This window comes from Clinocottus analis, unplaced genomic scaffold (assembly GCF_023055335.1).
Source record: "Clinocottus analis isolate CAN_PGR_092001 unplaced genomic scaffold, fCliAna1.0.p SCAF_14, whole genome shotgun sequence".
Taxonomy (NCBI): domain Eukaryota; kingdom Metazoa; phylum Chordata; class Actinopteri; order Perciformes; family Cottidae; genus Clinocottus; species Clinocottus analis.
Genome location: NW_027175865.1, coordinates 398580 through 415928, shown reverse-complemented (window position 1 = coordinate 415928; position 17349 = coordinate 398580). Strand labels below are relative to the sequence as shown.

The following is a 17349-nucleotide window of genomic DNA, read 5'->3' as shown; positions in this document are numbered from 1 at the left end:
CAAACTCTTTGACTCCAGTTGAGCTGCAGACATTTTATCAACTCTGAATGTTTTCATCCCCAGATCGATCTATCTATCTATCTATCGATCTATCGATCTATCTATCTATCTATCTATCTATCTATCTATCTATCTATCTATCTATCTATCTATCTATCTATCTATCTATCGATCTATCTATCCATCTATCTATCCATCTATCTATCTATCTATCTATCTATCTATCTATCTATCTATCTATCTATCTATCTATCTATCTATCTATCTATCTATCTATCCATCCATCCATCCATCCATCCATCCATCCATCCATCCATCCATCCATCCATCCATCCATCCATCTATCCATCTATCTATCCATCTGGAGAGAGAGAGAAAGAGAGTCAGTCTGTGTGTGTGTGTGTGTGTGTGTGTGTGTGTGTGTGTGTGTGTGTGTGTGTGGCTTTGGTTCCTTTTCTCTCAGTCTTGTGAGAGTTGTCATTAATGAACATCAAAACCTTCTTTTTTCTTTTTCTTCTTCCCCCACTCTCTGTGTAACACACACACACACACACACACACACACACACACACACGCACACACACACACACACACACACACACACACACACACACACAGCGGGCCTCTCTGCAGCTCTGTGTAGGTAACGGTGTAAACTCGGCGGCGTTCCTGTGAAGATAAAGTCAACAAGAACAATGTCGCTCCGTGGCTGTAATACCACCTTAAGACACATTGACGGGTTCAATACCACCTTAAAACATCATGTGATGAAAAGAAAGAACATTTAATTATGCAAATACTTTACTTTTACGCTCTAAATGTTTCTTTAGCTTTGCTTCACATCGTTGTCATATGTTGTGACCTTATGACGTTCAGAGCATCAATAAAGGAGCTAACGGCTAACGGCTAGCGGCTGGAGGCTCCATTGAGTAACATTATGATGCGTTCAAGTTCTGGTCGGTGACGGAGATTCATAACATCATCGTGTTGTGTTCACATGTCGTCTTGTAACATGCATATTCATATTCATAATAATATTCATACCAGCAGCTACAACAAAACAAAAAACCACAAATTTGATCTCTAAAATACATATTTGCTCTTTTTCGTCATCCGCTGAGCCGAGTCTTTTTAATTTTGCATAACAGCGTTTCTGGATCAACACAAAGTGGAAAGCGTGTGTGTGTGTGTGTGTGTGTGTGTGTGTGTGTGTGTGTGTGTGTGTGTGTCACATTTCCATCTCTGCATGAGTCAGTCGGCTGCAGCCATCACGCATCGATCAGAGCTTCCTTCTGCATAATCGTGTCACTACAACAGGAAGTGAGCTGGTTTCACTGCGTCTCCTGATGCGTCTCCTGGTCCACGCTGTGAGACGCAGTGTGTGTCTGCTGGCTGCTGTCAGACGGTCTTAACGCGCCGAGAGGAAACGCAGGAGGTAGGAACGCTTTAGGGGCGGGGCTAGGAGGTGATTGACAGGTTGTTTCTACGTCACTCAGTCCTTATTGGGTGAGAACTTTAAAGCTTCAATCCTTAAACCTTTGCTTTGCTTCCTCCAGAAGTCGTTCTCCATCTTCCTGTAAAGTCAGACGGACGCTTTGCTGGATAAGTTCTCTCGTGTCGAGTTCGATGCCAAGCGTAAGAAAATGGTTCCTGCGATCAAAACGACATTAGATCAGCCACTCGGGTGCTGTCGCTCTGCAGACATTTAGATGCATATTAGACCTGAACAACCTGAAACCTGGACTGGCGGTAACAGCGTCGGTGTTCTCAGTGTTGCAGGCAAACAGCTGCAGATCTGCAACAAACAACAACAGAGGACTCATTTGTTTCCCGTGGAGATTTCCATGTGAAAGAGAAATACACATCTATATTCCTACTGGCCCCAAACTGTTCAGATGAACTTGTTTTTGTTCCTTTCTTCTTCTTTTTCTGCAAGCGGTGCACGTGTCAGTGGATTCATCGTTTACCTGTAACCTTTTTATTTTCCCGGGGACGTTCTTTAGTGCTGAGCGGGCGAGTTTCAACGCTCCACATTTATATTGTTGGACATCCTCCTCTCACCGGGGAGCAACACGCAGCCCCGAGACGCCGCGTCGGGGCAGTTTGTTGCCCAGTGTTTTGCCTTAAAGGCTGCTCGGTGGCGAGTAACGAGAGCGAGCGTGGGCTTTGGGAACGTCTGCGCTGAAAGCCAGACGATGGACACGAGGAGCCGCTCAGAAAAGCTCACGACGGTTCGAGAGTCTCGCTATTGAAAGGTTCCTTCTGCACATTGTCTCCATTTCCATCATAGTCTAAAGTCTCTGCAAAGATTCTGACCTTTGTTTGGCGACCTTTTGACCTCCCGGCGTGTGAGGGGGAGGCATCTCACCTTTAATGCCAAAGCCAAATGTACCATAGGTATTGCCAAAGATATCAAAGGTATTGCCAAAGATATCAAAGGTATTGCCGAAGATATCAAAGGTATTGCCAAAGATATCAAAGGTATTGCCGAAAATATCGAAGGTATTGCCAAAGATATCAAAGGTATTGCCAAAGATATCAAAGGCATTGCCAAAGATATCAAAGGTATTGCCAAAGATATCAAAGGTATTGCCGAAGATATCAAAGGTATTACCAAAGATATCAAAGGTATTACCAAAGATATCAGAGGTATTGCCGAAGATATCAAAGGTATTGCCAAAGATATCAAAGGTATTGCCGAAGATATCAAAGGTATTGCCAAAGATATCAAAGGTATTGCCGAAGATATCAAAGGTATTGCCAAAGATATCAGAGGTATTGCCAAAGATATCAGAGGTATTGCCAAAGGTCTCTGCCTTGCAATGGTCTCAGTCTGTTAGCGTAGCCTCGACTCAAGTTCCTCGTCCTCCTGAGTTCCTCCTGTAACTCTTAGAACTTTCCTTTATCCATGAACTAAAAGAGGGAGTTGAACCCGTGACCCTGAGCCTTGCTCTGCCCCGTGGGCCCTGCTGGGAGCCCTGAGTATCTGCGTATAAAGTAGATATAATGCAACATAATATTGATTACGCAGTCGGTTGTGTGTGAATGGTCTTTTCTGCAGGAACACACAACCGCGTGGTTATGAGCACAGACTCCTGCTGAAGTTGTCTTTTCTTAGTTGTGTAGCTGATGAGACGTTTTCCTGGTTGAGGAGCTTTAACAAAGTGAGAATCTTCTGTTTCCGCTTCACTTTAATCTCCGTCCGCTGCCCCAAATGTTCCACCTTTTCTTTTTAAATTGCTGATGCTTATCGCCGCTGAATTCCTGCACCAACGAATCATCTGAGTGGAACGGCGACGTCGTCTCCAGATTTATTTTTAGGCCGCTCTCTTTTTTTCGGCCACGGCTCTTCTTAGTTTTCGTACATTTGTATTCCTGTTCTCGTCGTCCTGTTAACTTCTCCGTGAAAACAGAAACACGCCTCATGAATGAGTAATAACTATCATATCTGTAAGAAATCTGAATCCAAGATGGAGGCTGAGGAAGTGGAGCAGAAGGAAGCATTGCTATTCACCGCGGACTCTCCTCCTTCATTCTGCATCCGTCTCTTCATCCGTCGCTTCTTCCTCTCCGTCTTTCTTCCTGGTCGGCCATCTGTCCAGGTGCCGCTTTATTCCCAGACGAGCTGTTGGAAGCAGACTCGTCCTCTTTCTTTCTCTCGGTTCTCCAGAGCGCCGTTCTGCCCTTCAGGTGTCATCCCTCTCTTCTGCCCGTACTTCTGTTTGAACGCTTCCTCTTCAGCGGTTTGTCATCTGCGTATTATTAACTATCATGAAAACAGATTCACTGACGATCTGCAGACATTTAATGTCAGCGCAAACTTTAGAGTGGAGCAGCAGCTCGGTTCTGTTTCACCGCATATATATATATATATATATATATATATATATATATATATATATATATATATATATATATATATATATACATATATATATATATATATATATATATATATATATATATATATGTGTGTGTGTATATCCTCCGGTGGACCCAAAGGAGGTTTACATTTAAATTCCGACACTGTAGAGACTTGCATGGAGCTGAACTTCTTAGTTCCTGTCAATGATGAATGAAATGACTGCACACACACACACACACGCACACAGAAACACACACACACACACACACACACACACACACACACACACACACACACACACACACTCCCTGAGATGTTCAGGCGTGCTCTGACCTGAAGGAAACATTCCCTCGCACGTCTTGAGGATCGTGTGTCAGGCTCGGCCTCGCGTGTTCGGACCCCGCCGTCGGCACCGAGTGGTGTGTGTGTGTGTGTGTGTGTGTGTGTGTGTGTGTGTGTGTGTGTGTGCGCCGGTTCACACACAGAATGGAAGGAGCCGCTCACAGCTCTACCTTTTAAAAGAGGTTCAAACCCACCAACAGTTTGCTCTTCGCCTAAAGTTACATCATCAGGGATCTGTTTTTATAGTCGTGTGTGTGTGTGTGTGTGTGTGTGTGTGTGTGTGTGTGTGTGTGTGTTAAAGGAAGGGTTGCATGGACATGTCGGGCTGTCGCACAACGCCGCCTCGCTTCATTAAAACATTGTTAGAAGTTATAATAATATGTTATAGTTTATTATAGTTTATTATAGTATATCATAGTTTATTATAGTATATCATAGCATATTATAGTTTATTATAGTATATCATATCATATCATAGTTTATTATATTATATCATAGTATATTATAGTAGATTACAGTACATCATATTATATTATAGTATATTATAGTATATCATATTATATTATAGTATATTATAGTATATCATAGTACATCATAGTATATTATAGTACATCGTAGTATATTCTAGTATCTATGTTTCATGAATCTATTAGTTCTCATCGATCTCCTTAATGATAAATGTTTTAAATGTTTTTAAATCATATTCGTGTTGTTTTGGCTTTTCAGTGAAACACAAGATGAATGAACTCCTTCACGCTTCAATAAACGACCTTGAAGTGGTAAAACATGACCGTTCGTGACGTTCTGCGTCTCTTCCAGACGAAGACGAGTACATGTGCAAGACGCCGTCCATCTCGGACATCGTGATCCTGGTGGACGGGTCCTGGAGCATCGGGCGCATCAACTTCCGGCTGGTCCGGACCTTCCTGGAGAACCTGGTGCGGGCCTTCTCCGTGGGGAGCGACAAGACCCGGATCGGTGGGTTCTGGTTCAGACGTTCTGGTTCAGACGTTCTGGTTCAGACGTTCTGTTCAGACGTTCTGGTTCAGACGTTCTGTTCAGCGTCACCAGGACAGAACAGTGTCATCGTGCTTTTAGTTTAGTCTTTTTTCAATGTTCAGGATTCATACATTCAACCAAAAGATTACAACATTTTACAAAAAATAACAAAATGTTACACATTTTTAGAAAATATTACACAATTTTACAAAATTGCACAAAAATCTAAAATTTTACAAAAATCACAAAATATTTTTAAAAAATCAACAAAAGTTAAAAATGTTAATTTTTTTCTTATTTTTTTCTTTTTACAATTTTTTTTTTTTTACAATTTTTTTCTTACAAAATGTTTTTTATAAAATATTTTTTACAACAAAAAAATAAAATATTCTTTACAAAATGTTTTTCATAAAAATGTTTTTTACATTTTTTTAAAATGTTTTTTTTATAAAATGTTTTTTACAAAATCATTTTTACATTTTGTTTTTTACAAAATGTGACAAACAACATTTACTGTGTGCGTGCGTGCGTGCGTGCGTGCGTGCGTGCGTGCGTGCGTGCGTGCGTGTGTGTGTGTGCGTGTGTGCGTGTGTGTGTGTGTGTGTGCGTGCGTGTGTGTGTGTGTGCGTGTGTGTGTGTGTGTGTGTGCAGGTCTGGCTCAGTACAGCGGTGACCCCCGCATCGAGTGGCACCTCAACGCTCACTCCACCAAAGACGCCGTTCTGGAGGCCGTGAAGAACCTTCCGTACAAAGGAGGGAACACGCTGACAGGTGACGACAAAAGAACAACAACAGTTCATGAACACACACTGGTGTGTGTCCGTCCTCGTGTTGTGTGTCTGTGTCTGATCGGTTCTGGAGCTCCTTCCTGTTTTAACAGTTACCACACGGTGGTGTGTTCGTGGGAGTCAGGACCTCAGGACAGTTACAATAATGTACACAACGTGTGTTTTATTACACAAAGTGCACAAACATGTACAAGTAGTGTTATCTTCTATTGTTCATCTTCTCTGTGTGTGTGTGTGTGTGTGTGTGTGTGTGTGTAGGTCTGGCTCTGACCTACATCCTGGAGACCAGCTTCAGACCCGAGTCCGGCTCCCGGTCCGGCGTTCCCAAGATCGGGATCCTGATCACGGACGGGAAGTCTCAGGATGACGTCATCCCTCCGGCCCGCAGCCTGCGGGACGCCGGCATCGAGCTGTTCGCCATCGGTACGCAGACGCTGTCACACATGATGTACTTATACCTGATGTACTCCTACATGATGTACTTATACCTGATGTACTCCTACATGATGTACTTATACCTGATGTACTCCTACATGATGTACTTATACCTGATGTACTCCTACATGATGTACTTCTACATGATGTACTCCTACATGATGTACTTCTACATCATGTTTTCATACATCATGTTACAGAGTTCTTAAAGGAAAGTTTTCTGTGTATAAAGTTGTTTTATTAAAAGTTTTTAAAAAATTTCCCTCGTTGAGTTCTTGCATCATAAAAAACTTCAAACACCTTTTCATATTGACTCATGAGCACTGCTCCTCTTCCTCCTCCTCCTCCTCCTCTTCCTCCCCCCCTTCAGGTGTGAAGAACGCTGATGAGAACGAGCTGCGTGCCATCGCGTCGCCTCCAGAGGAAACTCACATGTACAACGTGGCCGACTTCAGCGTGATGAGCGACATCGTGGAGACGCTCAGCAGGACGGTGTGCGAGCGCATGGAGCAGCTGGACCAGCAGCTCAGAGGTCTGTCACATGACGGCCGGTCACGTGACCAGGTGTCACATGACGCCCGGTCACGTGACGCCTGGTCACGTGATTTTATTCTTTTTTTAAAATATATATATAATTTATTTATATATATACACACACGCTGCTTAACCTCTTCTTCCTCCTCCTCCTCCTCCTCCTGTTCCTCCTCCTCCTCCTCCTCTGCTCCCCCAGGAGGAGTACCCGCCCCCCCTCCCGTCTCCGTGGCTCCGCCCCGTGACTTCGTGACCTCTGACATCACGGCGCGCAGCTTCCGGGTGGCGTGGACGCCGGCGCCGGGTCAAGTGGAGAAGTACCGCGTGGTGTACTACCCGGCCAGCGGGGGCCAGCCGGAGGAAAAGGTACCCGAGTTATTACTAACTAACCAACTAACCAACTAACTAACTATATATATACATATATATATATATATATATATATATATATATATATATATATATATATATATATATATATATATATATATATATATATATATATATATATATATATATATATATATATACATATATACTACGCTCGTGGACGCTGTGCTGTAATTATCCCAGCTGATGTTTATGTTCATACCTTTCCTTCTTATTTTATGAAACCACTTTCTCTTTGATGTTTATTGCCCCCCTCCTCCTCCCCCCCCTTCTTCCTCCTCCCCCCCCCCCTCCTCCTCCCCCCCCTCCTCCTCCTCCTCCTCTTCCTCCCACAAGGTAGACGGAGGTTTCTTCAAAGCTAATCTGATCTCGTTCCACTCATTTTAAATCTCTTTGGAGGCGAGCTCAGCGCCTTCAGCAACACGTGGAGCTTTTAATTCTTTTCTTCCCGCCGAGCAGGAAGAGGTTGTTTAATAAACACGCTGTGGGATTACGTTTCATTTAAATGCTCTTCTGACGGCTACAAAATGACTAACAGCGCAACATCGCAGCTAATTAGCATTTCTTCATGAAGTAACATCAGCATCAGTTTTATTTCCCCCTCGTACAGAGCGGCGGACAACCTCAGACCATGTGACCCTCTGCAGGACTCAGACCATGTGACCCTCTTCTGGACTCAGACCATGTGACCCTCTGCAGGACTCAGACCATGTGACCCTCTGCAGGACTCAGACCATGTGACCCTCTGCAGGACTCAGACCATGTGACCCTCTGCAGGACTCAGACCATGTGACCCTCTGCAGGACTCAGACCATGTGACCCTCTGCAGGACTCAGACCATGTGACCCTCTTCTGGACTCAGACCATGTGACCCTCTGCAGGACTCAGACCATGTGACCCTCTCCAGGACTCAGACCATGTGACCTTCTTCTGGACTCAGACCATGTGACCCTCTGCAGGACTCAGACCATGTGACCCTCTGCAGGACTCAGACCATGTGACCTTCTTCTGGACTCAGACCATGTGACCCTCTGCAGGACTCAGACCATGTGACCCTCTGCAGGACTCAGACCATGTGACCCTCTTCTGGACTCAGACCATGTGACCCTCTTTCAGGACTCAGACCATGTGACCCGCTCCAGGACTCAGACCATGTGACCCGCTCCAGGACTCAGACCATGTGACCCTCTGCAGGACTCAGACCATGTGACCCTCTGCAGGACTCAGACCATGTGACCCGCTCCAGGACTCAGACCATGTGACCCTCTGCAAGACTCAGACCATGTGACCTTCTTCTGGACTCAGACCATGTGACCCGCTCCAGGACTCAGACCATGTGACCCTCTGCAGGACTCAGACCATGTGACCCTCTTTCTGTACTCAGACATGTGACCCGCTCCAAGACTCAGACCATGTGACCCTCTTTCAGGACTCAGACCATGTGATCTTCTTCCAGGTGGTCCCGGGCTCGCAGAGCAGCGTGGAGCTCAACTACCTCAACTCCCTGACGGAGTACCAGGTGGCGCTCTTCGCCGTCTACCGCAGCTCGGCCAGCGAGGCCCTGAGAGGCAGCGCCACCACGCGTGAGTCTCCACCTTCCTGACGCCCCTTTTATACGTATAGTAGTGCGAAAGCGACAAATCCATAGAAAGAAAGGCCGACCCTTTTATTCAAACACATGATGTCTGGACTGGACCAGCGGCCGTGTGTCAGACTCTGTATCTGGTCCCTGAAGGCAGCGCAGGTGTTCTGCATGATGCACCGCTCCTCGGGCTCCTGACAGGACGCTCGTGGCGAGCTCTAAGTCTGGGTTTTTTTGGGGGTGGGGGGTGTTCGTCGCCCCCCGAGGCGTCATGAGGTCTGGAACACTGAAGCGGGATCCGCCCCCCCCCCTCCCCCTCCCCTCCACACCTCGCTCGCCGCCTCGATGATGAACGGCGGGGAATTCCTCCCCGCCGCTTCAGATGAACGCGGAGCTGCTGCTCGACCTTGAAGCAAAGTTAATGAGCTTCGCCTCGTTTCTGCACATGAAACGTGGCGCTAACGACTGATGCTGCGGTTTGGGGGAGGGGGGGGCGTGTTGGTGGGGGGGGGGGGGGGGGGAGGGGGGGGCTCTGTGAAGCGCCGCCATAGAAAACACACAGGATGTGAACCAGGAGAACAAATACATGGAAGAGGAGTTCAGAGCGCAGACAGTTTAACGTTACCTAATTAAAAGCTAGTCCTGACGTTTGAAACGAAATTGAAAGAAAATGTTTGTTTTTTTAAATCTACTACCGTGAGATGACGCTGAAATATACGCCTCAGTTTGAATATGATGTACACTTTTTGTAGCTGAAAGTAGCTAAAGAAGCTGAAAGTAGCTAAAGAAAATAAAGTAGCTAAAGAAGCTGAAGTGGCTTGCATTACATTTGTTTTTTAGACAGAACGTCCAAATTCAAGTGTGTTGTGCTTTATGTGTATGTTTGTCGTGTTTGATGTTGTTGTTGTTGTTGTTGTTGTTGTTGTTGCAGTGGCGCTCCCGATGGTCAACGACCTGGAGCTCTTTGACATCTCTCACAGCACCATGAGGGTCCGCTGGATGACGGCCGCCGGGGCTTCTGGGTACATGATCCTGTACGCGCCGCTGACGGGGGGCGAGCCCGCGGACGAGAAGGAGGTGAGGCCCGCGGGCGTGTGTGTGTGTGTGTGTGTGTGTGTGTGTGTGTGTGTGTGTGTGTGTGTGTGTGCGTGTGTGCGTGTGTGAAACCAACAGTGATATTTCTGAATTTTGTATTTGAGTCAAGTAAAAACCCAAAAGCAGTCGGTCCGGTCGTTTTATCGCAGCATTTGTCTTCAGCCCGGAGAGAAGATGGAGAGATGATGAGAGAGGAAAGAGAGGATGGAAAGAGAAGTGAAAGAATGGAGAGATGAAAATGAAACATTGCTGGAAGTCAAATTGGGGATGAATCCGTCTGTTCCAGGTAACATTTTCAAAAAGCATAAAATTGGAACAATAAAGCGAAACATTGTTGCTCAGCTTCTTCAAACGCAACAAAAACCCAGAACTGCCTTTCACATTTAAATTCAGAGTTAAATTACAAGTTTGAAAAAAAACCTTTTGAACGACCAATCAGAGCGCGGCGCGAAGAAAAGGCTTTGGGCTGGAGACGGAGATGAAAGCTCAGAGGACTGAACACAAGAGACGAGCAACAAAACACCAAAACCAGACCGCAGAGTCAAAGAGGAACACACAGGTACAATGAGAAGAGGACGAGGAGGAGGAGGATGAGGAGGTGGAGGAAGAGGAGGAGGGATGGTGTGAAGGCCACCCGATTATTTTCCTCCCAACAAAAGAACCAAAGGGACGAGGAGACGTCTGCAACTCACAAAGGATTTAAGTGAACTCTCATTTAGTGCGTAATGGTTCATTTAGAGTCAGTAGCAGGGGGCGGGGCTACGAGGTGATTGACAGGTCGACTGGGTGCAAAAAAAAAAGCAACATGGCGACGGCGAAATCGGCGAACTCGAGGCTTCAAAACGTCCGCAGACGAACGAGTAGATCAGCAGGATGAGGAAGTCCACACACACACACACACACACACACACACACACACACACACACACACACACACACCTGGCACGACGGAGGCCCTGAGTGTTTGTCCATCTGCTCCTCTTGTCGGCTCGTCCTCGGGGGATGAACCGACATGAAGTCGTGCCAACGCTTCAGAGTCGATGAACGTTTTTAGAGACTGGAAATATGTCTGAATGCAGAGATTCATGTTCTGGGGTTCCTGCGTCGCCCCTGGTGGTCAGGAGAGAGAATGCAGCTTTAACACATGAAGCATAGACTTCTATACAACCAGAGGAGTCGCCCCCTGGTGGTCAGGAGAGAGAATGCAGCTTTAACACATGAAGCATAGACTTCTATACAACCAGAGGAGTCGCCCCCTGGTGGTCAGGAGAGAAAATGTAGCTTTAACACATGAAGCATAGACTTCTATACAACCAGAGGAATCGCCCCCTGGTGGTCAGGAGAGAGAATGCAGCTTTAACACATGAAGCACAGACTTCTATACAACCAGAGGACTCGTTAATAGAGGCTCAGAGTCTCGAGCGTCCCGCCTGCAGGAGGAATCCACAGCCGCATTGTAAAGAATCTTCTTACGTAATCACAGCTCGATTCCCGCTTGTCTGAACAGAGAAGATGTGCAGCGAAGTATATGACGACGTGACGGATGGACGAGAGACAAGATCAGATGAGATAACAACCTGTGTGTGTGTGTGTGTGTGTGTGTGTGTGTGTGTGTGTGTGTGTGTGTGTGTGTGTGTGTGTGTGTGTGTGTGTGTGTGCAGGTGAAGGTGGAGGACTCGGTGAACGAGGTGGAGCTTGAAGGACTGACTCCGGCCACAGAGTACACGGTGACGGTTTACGCTCTGTACGGAGAGGAGGCCAGCGACCCCATGACCAGCCAGCAGACCACGTGTGAGTGTCACACACACACACACACACACACACACACACACACACACACACACACACACACACACACGGATCAATAAAGTATATGAATTCCATCAAACGTCCCTTTAAATGTTCCAGAGTACAATGAGAGGTTTTCTGAAGGGACCCTGGTGCTCAGGAAACACTCCTGCTTTTCTCCACAGGGGGCGCCAGAATCCCAGAGTCCTGTTCATTGAGTCCTTATGAATAAGATATAAATAACACTGTGAACGTCACCGCTTCGCGCTGTAATTGACATCAATAGAAACGTTTTGTTCTCCTGCATCTGCACATTTAATCCCTGCTTAATTAGATATAATCCCCTCAAGTGAGACGCAATCTGAGACGTTAATCCCTGTTCCTCGGGCTGAAAGGGAGCCGCAGCTGAAGACGCCCGATTGGCCGCTTCTGCCGTCACGTCGGAGCGACTGTGACTCAGTTTATTCTGAACCAATTTGATTAAATTTGGATCTTTATGAACGTGAAGAGCCACAAACGTCCTCAGAAGATTCTGATCTCTGGACCGAGAAACATGATGAAAAATATACAGTTTTATTTCTTATATTGTGATTAAATTGCCTCTTTGATGCAATATTCTAAATAAATAACGTTAAAGTAGAGTAATTTGGGAGTTATTGTCCCTTTTATTGTTTCCTCACTAAGTTTTTAATCCCTGAAAATGTAATTAAACAAATTATGAGATAAAGTCAAAATTGTAAGATTATAAAATCAAGATTGGGAGATTATGAAGTCAAAATTGTCAGATATTAAAGTCAAAATTATGAGATTATCAATCGAAATTATTAAATCAAAATTATGAGATTATTAATCAAAATTATAAAGTCAAAATTATGAGATACAATTTTGTAAAAGTTTTGACTTTTTGTTCTTATTTTTGTGGCGTGAACGGGCTTCCATACTAAATTCCTCTCCCTGGCTTGAGGTGAGAACATCAGCCCCTGCAGTCACGTGTTCAAGTCCCGGCTTGTTTTTTTTTTTGTTCTTGCTCCGACACAAACCGCCCCAAAAAAATATAAATCCCTGCGAGGCGCCGGCTCAAGCCCCTCCCCCTCCCGTCAACGTGCTATTTTCTGCACCTCACTTTCACTCCTCAAGAGTTTTGAAGTCGAATCCCCCGCGACCCGATGACCACCCCCATGCAGCAACTTGAAGGCTCCGGCCCGCGGCTGCTTAGAGTCTTTATGATGCGCGTGAAGCTTTGAACGCAGGTCAGGGCAGGACGCCGGCGGGCGGCGGTTAGAGGCCGCCGGCGGGGGGGCGAGGTCTCTCTCAAATGACTTATAATTTCCTCCATCCACGCGAGCAGAGCTTCCTGCTACGTTCAGCCATTCATTATGTTACTAAACGTGCGTTCACTCCTCCGCTCATTAAGCGCTCCACATGAAGGGCCCGCTCACAGTGGATTATGTGTTTGCAGTGATTGAGCCTGCAGCGAGCGCGGTTTTATGTTCACTTCACAGTCGAGGCTCTCGCAGCCGCTGATCATCAGCCGGTGGTCCCAAAAAATGAGCTTCCTACTGTTTTCAGACGCGTCTGAAGGAGTTTAATGTGTTTTAGTTCATAAATCATCTAGTTTGTTTATCCGCTGATCGTCAGGAGAGAATGCAGCTTTAACACATGAAGCATAGACTTCTATACAACCAGAGGAGTCGTCCCCTGGTGGTCAGGAGAGAGAATGCAGCTCTAACAGATGAAGCATAGACTTCTATACAACCAGAGGAGTCGACCCATGGTGGTCAGGAGAGAGAATGCACCTTCAACACATGAAGCATAGACTTCTATACAACCAGAGGAGTCGCCCCCTGGTTGTCAGGAGAGAGAATGCAGCTCTAACAGATGAAGCATAGACTTCTATACAACCAGAGGAGTCGACCCATGGTGGTCAGGAGAGAGAATGCAGCTTGAACACATGAAGCATAGACTTCTATACAACCATAGGAGTCGCCCCCTGTTGGTCAGTAGAGAGAATGCAGCTTTAGCACATGAAGCATAGACTTCTATACAACCAGAGGAGTCGCCCCCTGGTGGTCAGGAGAGAGAATGCAGCTTTAACACATGAAGCATAGACTTCTATACAACCAGAGGAGTCGCCCCCTGGTGGTCAGGAGAGAGAATGCAGCTCTAACAGATGAAGCATAGACTTCTATACAACCAGAGGAGTCGCCCCATGGTGGTCAGGAGAGAGAATGCAGCTTTAACAAATGAAGCATAGACTTCTATACAACCATAGGAGTCGCCCCCTGGTGGTCAGGAGAGAGAATGCAGCTTTATATTTTTTTGTAATTTAACTTGTGCCTCCAGTCTTTGATATATTACATCGAGCTGCTGTGATGAAGAGCCAAAGGATAGTTGAGTTTGGATTTCGTAATTGGTTTCACACACACACACACACACACACACACACACACACACACACACACACACACACACACACACAGCGTTATTGGGCTCCAGTATTTTAATCATGTCGTGAGCGGCCCTCAGCAGCTCCCTCAGGCTCGGCCTCCACTTCCTCTCATGGAGGCAGTGAAGTGCTGCAGAGCTCTGAAAGCACCTTTTTAATTCAGTCAGGGAATCAGATTTACTGCAGGACACTTCTGAGTTACCGCTCTGTTTTCTTTCTTTCTTTAAAAAAAAATAAAATCCTGATTTTACCAGGCGTTGCCTCACCTCAATTATACTGAGGGTCAGAGCAAAGACAAAGCCTCAGAGGGGAAGGGAGGAAGAGAGACTTCCTCTGCTTTTACTGAAGGTCACGCTGGGGTCAGCTCGGGAATGAGGAGGATGGGAAATTAAAAAGTTTTGAGATCTCCAAAGTTTCCAATGTGTCCGTATAGAAACATCCACTGAAGGACTCATTCACACGGACGTGGGTTCAGTCTGCAGATCATTTTATAAACCATTCAGATATTCAACCAAAAGGTTTACTTTATCAACCTTTTTTTGAGGTAAGTGGCTCTTCTGGTTGTATAGAAGTCTATGCTTTATGTGTTAAAGCTGCATTCTCTCTCCTGACCACCAGGAGGAGACTCCTCTGGTTGTATAGAAGTCTATGCTTCATGTGTTAAAGCTGCATTCTCTCTCCTGACCACCAGGGGGCGACTCCTCTGGTTGTATAGAAGTCTATGCTTCATGTGTTAAAGCTGCATTCTCTCTCCTGACCACCAGGGGGCGACTCCTCTGGTTGTATAGAAGTCTATGCTTCATGTGTTAAAGCTGCATTCTCTCTCCTGACCACCAGGGGGCGACTCCTCTGGTTGTATAGAAGTCTATATAGTCAAACAGACCATAAAGCAGGGGACGCTTTAGGGGCGGGGCTACCTTCTGACCTTCTCCTCGGTCCTAACATTGTCACTTCCTGTTCACTGGTTGCAAAAATCCAAGATGGCCGACGGCCGAAGCGTCAAACTCAGTGCTTCGCATCGAGCGGCGTTGTGCGTAGTTCAGAGGAAGTTCTCTAACGTTCCCTCACTTCCTTCCTTCCTCTCCTCCTCCCTCCTCAGTGCCGCTGACTCCGGCGAGGAACCTTCGTTTCTCCGACGTGGACCACAGCTCCTCCCGGCTCACCTGGGACTCCGCCTCCAGGAAGGCCAGCGGGTACCGCATCATGTACGTCAAGACCGACGGCGTCCAGACCAACGAGGTGAGGGCACGCCGCATCGCAGCATATCTCCAAAACTAAAAACCAGATAAAAGTAACCCTTAACTTTGTGTACTTACTTAATCTACGTCAACTTCTACGGCGGACCATGAGGTTTCATCCCAGCATGCATCATTCAGACGTTTTCTCATGAAATAAGTATTTTTTCCATTTTTGAACCGAACGACACAGTTTTTTTTGACTTCTTAACATTTTCTTTTATTTTGATTTCCTATTCTTTAGGTCCTAATCTTTTCAAAAGGTGTCTTATCAGCACGTGGGATGTTGTTAACCTTTTGGAAACCATGCGCAAAAATCCTCCCGCTACCCATTTTAAATCCCAGCATGCCCATTACTATCTTTTGGCATAAAATATGTCATTTTTCCATTTTTGAACAAATACATACGACGACTCAAACACAGGGAAAAAGAGGTTTAGACACAAAACCGGTTCCACAGTTCTCGGCGGCGCGTTAAAGCCCTGAAGCGACTCAGTGAACTCGTTTGGGTTCATGCGACGACTTGGACAAGAGGTCCACCCCCGTACGGAGGTCAAGGTGCTCATCACTCTACCTGCGTCTCCAGGTGGACGTCGGCCGCGTGACGACCTGGTTGCTGAGCAACCTGACCTCGCTGACGGAGTACACGGTCGGCGTGTTCGCCGTCTACGACGAGGGGCAAGCCGAGGCCGCCACCGACAGCTTCACCACGAGTAGGAACCTGCAGCTCACCACGCTCTGCCCGAGCCGGGCAGTCTGGTGCTGACCGCGTGTGTGTGTGTGTGTGTGTGTGTGTGTGTGTGTGTGTGTGTAGAGACCGTCCCGGACCCTGTGGATCTGAGGAGCAGTGAGATCTCCACCGACAGCTTCAGGGTGTCGTGGAAGCACCCGGCCTCTGATGTGGCGCTGTACCGACTCAGCTGGACGCCCACGGACGGAGGAGAGACCGACGAGGTGTGTGTGTGTGTGTGTGTGTGTGTGTGTGTGTGTGTGTGTGTGTGTGTGTGTGTGTGTGTATCGGGTCGATACGGTCCTTTGCCTTTGGTTGGACGGCTGAAAAGGAGCTGCCGCCACGTCTCTTTTCATTGGACGCCAGAAGAGTCTTCAGATCGTTGAAAACCTTTTTTTTTCCAGAAAGATGAGTCTGTGTTTGACTCGTCAGATGTTTGAGAACAACGTTCCGTCGCTCTTGTTTCCCGCTTCAGGTTCTGGTGAACGGGAACTTGAACACTTACCTGATCAGAGGGCTCCGCCCCCTCACCGAGTACGAGGTCCTCCTCGCCGCCGTCTACCTGAACGAGGCGGAGAGCGACGAGGTCGCCATCGTGGAGTCCACCGGTGACGTGCAATGTTCTGCTTTCTGCTCAAACTCATCACAAGGATCCTGTGAATTATTATTTTTTAATCAAATGTTTCTTTTTCATTTTCAGTTGAAAAAACGACCACCGTGGCAACGACCACCACCACCGCAGCCAGTAAATACTTCCCTCCTTCACTTAGTTTGTCCTCCATGAAATTGTCGACTAAATGTTTGTCGTTGATGACACAATTGCGCATTAGGTATTACCAAAAAAACATATAACGACGTGTATAACTGTGTAGTAACCACAATGCAACACTTTAGTTTGACTCCAAGTGGAGCAGGTGCTTCAAATCTCCTTTTCGGAGCTCCACCGGGATCCTTTCATGAATAAAACGCTGTAGAAGAGTTCAACGTTGTCCTCTCTTCTTTAAATTTGTGGCGGGTGTTCACTGGTCGTGCAGCCACAGCCCCACAGCGTCTTCACCTGTGCAGGTGCAGCCACGGGGCGTTTGAACACCCGCCAATTCACGGACATTTTCATCCGTAAAAA

General features: G+C 46.6%; 1 protein-coding gene across 5 annotated transcripts in view; it reads left to right on the top strand.

Annotated features, from left to right (window-relative positions):
* LOC137784547 (collagen alpha-1(XIV) chain-like) overlaps positions 1 to 17349 on the top strand; it is an 82223-nt gene that overhangs the window by 27156 nt on the left and 37718 nt on the right. For all 5 annotated transcript variants that reach the window (XM_068575314.1, XM_068575313.1, XM_068575312.1 and 2 more), the window contains exons 6-18: positions 5027 to 5185; positions 5858 to 5977; positions 6253 to 6417; positions 6800 to 6961; positions 7160 to 7326; positions 8807 to 8933; positions 9864 to 10009; positions 11689 to 11818; positions 15361 to 15500; positions 16083 to 16209; positions 16311 to 16450; positions 16702 to 16834; positions 16927 to 16971. In XM_068575314.1, the coding sequence (XP_068431415.1) occupies positions 5027 to 5185; positions 5858 to 5977; positions 6253 to 6417; positions 6800 to 6961; positions 7160 to 7326; positions 8807 to 8933; positions 9864 to 10009; positions 11689 to 11818; positions 15361 to 15500; positions 16083 to 16209; positions 16311 to 16450; positions 16702 to 16834; positions 16927 to 16971 (1761 nt within the window). The remainder of the gene's footprint in view (positions 1 to 5026; positions 5186 to 5857; positions 5978 to 6252; positions 6418 to 6799; positions 6962 to 7159; positions 7327 to 8806; positions 8934 to 9863; positions 10010 to 11688; positions 11819 to 15360; positions 15501 to 16082; positions 16210 to 16310; positions 16451 to 16701; positions 16835 to 16926; positions 16972 to 17349) is intronic.